This window comes from Solanum lycopersicum, chromosome 6 (genome assembly GCF_036512215.1).
Source record: "Solanum lycopersicum chromosome 6, SLM_r2.1".
NCBI lineage: Eukaryota > Viridiplantae > Streptophyta > Magnoliopsida > Solanales > Solanaceae > Solanum > Solanum lycopersicum.
Genome location: NC_090805.1, coordinates 45,524,795 through 45,531,573, shown reverse-complemented (window position 1 = coordinate 45,531,573; position 6,779 = coordinate 45,524,795). Strand labels below are relative to the sequence as shown.

Here is a 6,779-nt window from a genome sequence, read left to right as displayed (position 1 = left end):
TTGTTCCTCACTTGTAAATCCTAGAAAATGGTTTTATAATTAATAAGGAAATTAAATTAAATTGCCAGACAACTAAGGCCCATGCATGTATTATTCTTGTTTCTTGTCATTTTGGGTGATCATATCTTAAATTGAACTTCTTTTGGGCTCCATGTGATTTAAGTAAAAATTGTCCTACAAATTCTTTTTGGCTATAAGACAAATATTCCAAGGCTGGAAAGATTCCAATCTAGTAGCGGAGCCAAGATTTCAATAAAGTGGTTCAAAATTTAAAATAATAAATACACGAAGTAATTAAAGATGGTTCGATATCGAATATATATCTAAAAATTTATAATGACATAATTTTCTACCAAATAGAGTTCGAACACCCTAACTATAAGGTGATTTTGCCCCTGTTAGTCCATCACTTTTTTGCACTTTGTATTTTAAATGTGGTGTGGTTCTGAAGGATAAAAAAAGGGGAGGGAATAAACAATAAGATAATGTTTTTAAAGAGTTCAAGTCAAACTTAGATATGACAAATCTATCGTTTTTCACATTGTAATGGTAGGTATATATATATAATTTTACGATAAAAGCTTGTAGTTCGTATACATCAGGTGTTTATATCAATACATATTTTGATTTTATTAAAATTATTTGATTTACATGAGTTAAATCAATTTGACGTAAAATATTTAGTATTTAATTATAGTCCACTGACCATCTGATGGGGCCTTATATAATTATAGTTCCTCCCATGTAACTTAAAATAGTTATATGAACAGCTTTATGTGATTTAGAGATCTAACAAAGTCTCTGCCTTTTTCTTTTTAACTTTCTCTCCTCTAATATTGTCAAATGCAATTTGTATTGCAATTCTTCATTACCATAAAAGGAAGTTGAATACCGTTTAAGCTTTTAAATGAGATGATTTTATGTCATGAGTTTAAATCTAACAACCTCCAGAGAAAATATAAAATATTATATAAACGTATTTGACTATAAAAAGAAATCAAATTGAATAAACACGGATCTGTTGCAATATATAATATATATATATATATATAGCTAGCAGAAAATGTGTTACAAAAAATAAAAGCTTAATTAACTAAACTTGTTGGGAAGCATTTGAAGAAAAAGTATATGTAGGTTTTGCAATATACAAAGGTAATTTATCATTACCAACAAAGACTAGTACTATTTTAGGCTCTGGATCTAATGGACATATTATTTGATCATCATATATTTTCTTTTCTTGCGGTATTACGGACTCTGATTGATCTGAAATTGAAATTGAATTTTCTCGATTTTGAAATCGATAGAAAATGGCGAAAGCAACGGCAGCGCAAATGAACCCAACAGCACAATATAAGTATGGAATTGGGGAATTCCATTTCCATAATTCAGCTGAATTAGTTTTCATATACTTCACTGCCTCCCACTTTGCACCTGGTTGCATTTTTTTTTCTTCTTGTGTTTGTTTGATTTATGATGAAAATTGGCTCATTGATGATATGTTTTTATAGACGATTGAATATTGTGAAATTTGTTATATATATAAAAGAATCGTACCATCGAAAGTAGGCATGAAATTGTTATATGTATTGAAAAAGAAAAAAGAAAAAGAATCATACCATCCAACTAGGCATAATAATAAACTTGGTGCGTTAAGAATTTTTCTTTTTAAAAGTTTTTTAAACAATATACTAATATTATTTTTTTAGGAAAAGCAGGATAACTCGCCGCTACAACCTCTGCCTCTGCCACATGTATAATAACCTGCAAATCACACAAAAGATATAACCGCATTAGGCAAGACCTATGCGACAGGCTCGACCCAGGTGGCATTGAGGGTGATCGATCCTGGGTCATCCGTATAAATAACCACCCTTCAAACCAACTAAGTCATCCCGAAGGACGTACTAATATTGTTAACGTGAGAATATTTTAACTGGACTGATGAGAATCATATATTTCCCATAACGTTTTCTGTGTGAACTTTTTAGTATAGATTACTTAGGGGGAATATTAAACCAATTAATTAAACACAGTAATTATATTCTTTTCCTTTATACTTTCGTTAACTTATCCATTAAGTGTTGTATTAAAAATTCAAGCGGTGTGCCTAATAGATTTCACTTTAGAAAAGAAATGGGATTTTATTGGCCATGTTTAATTAGATGGAGAAAGAATCTAATTATTGCATTCTCACGTTTAATTAATGCAGAAATTGAGAATACAAAATTAATAAGGATCAAATTACAGTTAAAAGTTTGAAGTATGGAATTTTTTGTGTTTTTTTCTACGAAAACAAGTTATTACAAGATAGGAAAAGAAGGCTGGATAAATAAACTATCAACAGCAATCAGACTATGTAACTAACAGAGAACTCCCCAAATAAACCTCTCATCACATATATATTCCTTCTTCTATCACTAAACAACAGAGAACTATTGCTTCTTCAATCACATTTCGACTGGAAAAAGGTGAAGAAGGAACAGTAACATATGGTATATATACGTAACAGGCTATGAAAGACACATGTGTAGACTAACCCAATGTGTCTCCTCTATCCTTTTAATGTGAAAACTTCGAGATCAATTTGTCGACATGGATTAGGATATCATCTATCCGAGGTCGAACTGTTGCTTGAGGCTGAAGCATCCATGTCACAAACTGATGTAGGCCCTCTGGATATGGAGACTTAGGCTTAGTTGGCCACTTTATTTGTGCATTAACAATAGCCAGCTGCAAACTCCCACCAGATTCTCCAAGTGCATACTCAAAAGGAGATACCCCATACCTGAAGATAGATGCAAGATTTGATTACTTTTTATCGTAAGTGACCACATCAAAACCAATTTCAAAATCATGCAAACAGTTCATACATTCAAAAAGGGCAGCCCAGTGCACGAAAGCATCTCACGTTCACACAGGGTCCGAGGAAGGGCCGTACTCAAGGGGAAGTAATAGACAGTCTAATTTCACAGCTCAAACTTGTGATCTATAGGTCACACGAGGACAACTTTACCATTACTCCAAGGTTCCCCTCCAAACAGTACATACATTGATCAAGAGAAATTCAATTTCTTTGAATTGAAAAAATTAGATCAATAAAAAAAAATGGGCTGATAAGTTTTTATGATGGTGTTGTCCAAGCCAACTTGCATGTACATTAACTATTCCACCAAGTACCACATAGCACAGGTACCGGGTAATTCTATCCACTAAGGCTTAGGCACAGGGAATTAAACAAATCATCTATTACAGTGGGAATCTCACCACAAGGCCATACCTTGCGTCAGTACAAGCACCTAAACACTTAATTCACAAGATGAATGTCCAGTGCAGGAAATTCCATGGTGGAGATGAGTAGGCCTACCAATCTTATTCATATCAAACCTAAAACTATTGGACAGTCTTGATGCAACTAACAGCTATGTAAACAAAAAAATAAATTTTATTTTCTGTTGCACAGAAAAAGCTACAACTAACTGAAGAAGAGTATACAGAAGTCTTACATTATTGCATATAAAGTGCAACCTAGTGACCAGATATCAGTCCTTTCATCAACGTCACATTGGCTTGGGCAATCCCATAATTCAGGTGCTCGGAAAGGTGCTGACACATGCTCAGCTGCCCATTCCTACATAACCAACACCCGAAATTGAAAGCAGAGAAAATGCAACAAAATGGGTTATGTATACAATATCAGAAATGGAAGCCAATTATGAACGATATACCCGTTACAAGTTACAACTTAATCGCAATTTGCATATCAAAGAAAAACAGAGAAGAACATAACATACGTCTACATAATAAAAGAACCACCTCGATATACCTGCAATTGAAGGGCCTCTGAACGAGAGCGAATTTGCCTTCTTGCAGGACGTGCACTTCCAAAATCCATTAATATTGCCAGTGGTGGCTGTCCTTTTCTGTGGGTTAAAAGGACATTACCAGGTTTGACATCATTATGTGCATAAGAAGGATCCAAGCTATGCATATGTTTGAGTCCTGCACAAAGCTGCAAGCAGACTTTTCTTTCAAGTTCTAAAAAAACAAATATTTATTGACATCACAGTTGTATTTGGCCTTCCCCTTTTTATCCCCAGAAAACCGTGAAAACGCACAAATTTTCTGAACACTAATTCTTGTTCACCTGGCGAAATATTTGAAGAACATCTGAAGTAGAAAAGAACTCCTTCTTGGCATTCATCGTCTTGGCATTATCCAGTAATGTCCCATCCAAATGAACTGGAAATAACAAATAAGCTTCATGCTTCAAAGACTGATCTTGTGCAACCTATCCAAATAAATTAAGTAGATAACATCCAAAGGCGTAAGATATAGTATTGAGAAAGCAACTTAAAAGACACAAAGCAGCATACTCACACATTTAACACTAATAGCATGTATTTCTATTACCAGTTTCAAAAAAAAGAAAAGAATAGCATGTATTTCAGTAAATGACCAATGAACGCTTGTCAAAAATAAGTACATGACCAAGAAACATAAAGTGGTTGGAGAATACTTCTAAACATGTAGGATTCCTCAAGTCATAGCCTCCCTCCTACACTTTTCAGTTTTGACAAAAGAAACGAACTACACGAGAACACTTCTTTTGGCAACTAGCGTTGATGTCCAAGCTACTTCATGTTCCCAGTGTTCTTAAAAGCAAAAATAGTGCAGAGAAGCAACAAAGTCCATGGGGCTAGAAATGAACCACAAGCTTCCTTTAACTGAAGCACATGTCACGGAAAATTAAAAATATACCAAACGATTAGAATTACTTTATTTTTGAGAATTAGTACTATTGTCTTCTTCAGCACTATGGAATGCTGGCCACCTCCAAAAAGTTACCAAATAATTATAAATTTAGTATTATAATAATCAAATCGCAATTTAAAGAACTAATCTTAACATCCATTTTACAATAATATTGATATTAATCCAATTCAAAGTTGACATTCAATGAAATCGCCTCTCATTAGGATCATTTTGTGTATTATAACAAGTGCACACTTCTTTGAAGTGCATTGCTTCGCCCATGAACCAATAACCCCTTTTTGTATCAATTTCTTGTGATAGGATTCAGTACCAAGGATAAACAATTGTGATATGTGTCACCTGCTATGCATGATAGTGCAATCTCAGCTTAATACTTCCAAAACCTAATTGTTGGAAGCCCAATAGCTAACATATAATCATAGAAATTAGAGAGAAGTGCAACGCTTTCATTCCATAAGCTAATCAACACAAACGTAATGCGCTTGCAGCAATTACCTTGACCGAAATGATAGCATGATCAAGAAGAGGAAGCAGGTTGGGATGACTAAATAGAGATGAAACACGAATCTCCTCCCTCACCATCTCCAGCTGTTCACTATTCTGAATAAGAACTTTTTTCATGGCATAAGTTCCGTCATCTGCACATTCAGACAATGAATTTTGAACATCATGCAATCACCAAGTCCATGGGAACATGACAAACTTTGAATAATTTATTTAGAATAAGAGAACATGAAAACTACACACAACAAGACAAAGCTTACACCTTGCACTATTAACCAAAAAGAACAAATTAATGATCGGATTGAATCAGGCTCATAAGGAAACAAAACATGCCTTACTGACTCATCAAAAAGTATTCCTGAACTTTCCTTTTCTAACTCATTTGAGTAATTACAAATCATCCACCCAGAGACAAGGAAATACAAAAATAAAGGAAATAAGCTGCAAACGTTCTCGTTTTCTCGTGTTATTTTACTTTCTGATTATTAAGTATGGTGTATTTCAAGCTAAGTTGCTCGGACTCTCCAAAAAAGTCGATGAGTGTGTGTTGGAACCTCCAAAACAACATGGGTGCAGCAGCTGTTTTGGAGAGTCCGCACAACACAGATTTCAAGCACCTGCAGTGAGCTTTAGAAGTTAAACAACCAATTTCTCAGGGAATAAATACATTTTGGAGTTCAATATCCCTCATAATTTTTGCGAAAATCATTTATTTTCAGCTTCTGCATCAAAGATTCAGTATTTAAAAAAGTTCCCTGTGCTCCAATATATGATATTGAACTTACCCATAACTACAACTAAACAAAATGTGTAAAAGAGAAAGAAACCCAATATTCACACAATTATGAGATCATAAGAAATTAGATAAATAGAACAGCCAATGGATTGAGTACCTGAGATGTGAGAAGGGTCTTTGAATTTCTTGGAAATTCCAGGGTTAGAAGGATCAGAAAGGACTTCTTTAACAAGGAAGACATAGGCAAAACCACCTTCACCGAGCTGCCGAATGATCTTGAACCGGTTCTCATTGATCCAAACATCACCTCCGCCATTAACGGCGTCGTATAACCCATTCAACCCTGAGATCGAGCATCCCATTTTCTTCTACAGCTCCTTCTCTAGATCTCACTCTTTTCACCTCTGTCTCGAAACAAGTTTTCTTTATTATCAGTTTTAACATATAGTCTATACACATAAATATGTATGCGTATAAATGGAGTTTCAGTCCAAACTTTTGTCTTCTTTACTTATTTGCCTCGATTGTCCTAAAAGCTCGAAAAATTATATAAATACATATCTCGACGCTAAGGGGCGAAGAATAACGTCAAATAGTTTTGGAATTAAATTATTTAATTTGTTGTTTGGTTGATAATTTGACATAATTTGTTACAGAATTTATAATTAGTAGAGGAGTGGTATAGTAATCTTGGAATAACATATGTTGAGATAAAATAAGTACTCACTTTTTATAGTTAGGAAGAGCATTTTTATAAACAAAT

General features: G+C 34.1%; 1 protein-coding gene across 1 annotated transcript; it reads right to left on the bottom strand.

The window, feature by feature from the left end:
* Window positions 1–2,215: 2,215 nt before the first annotated feature.
* Window positions 2,216–6,706, bottom strand: LOC101264833 (uncharacterized). Its single transcript, XM_004241569.5, has 6 exons — window positions 6,174–6,706; window positions 5,272–5,414; window positions 4,148–4,291; window positions 3,827–4,012; window positions 3,507–3,631; window positions 2,216–2,788 (listed from the first exon to the last, which is right to left on the bottom strand). The coding sequence occupies exons 1-6, from the start codon at window positions 6,376–6,378 to the stop codon at window positions 2,563–2,565; spliced, it is 1,029 nt and encodes a 342-aa protein (XP_004241617.1). The 5' UTR covers window positions 6,379–6,706; the 3' UTR covers window positions 2,216–2,562.
* Between the last annotated feature and the right edge of the window lie 73 nt (window positions 6,707–6,779).

Excerpts from the sequence above, each read along its gene's own strand:
- LOC101264833 (XM_004241569.5), bottom strand. The coding sequence starts at position 6,378 with ATGGGATGCTCGATCTCAGGGTTGAATGGGTTATACGACGCCGTTAAT. Across the intron at positions 4,292-5,271 it reads ATGCTATCATTTCGGTCAAG|GTTGCACAAGATCAGTCTTT; the intron begins GTAATTGCTGCA and ends TTATTTGGATAG. Across the intron at positions 4,013-4,147 it reads TTCTTCAAATATTTCGCCAG|CTTTGTGCAGGACTCAAACA; the intron begins GTGAACAAGAAT and ends GTCTGCTTGCAG.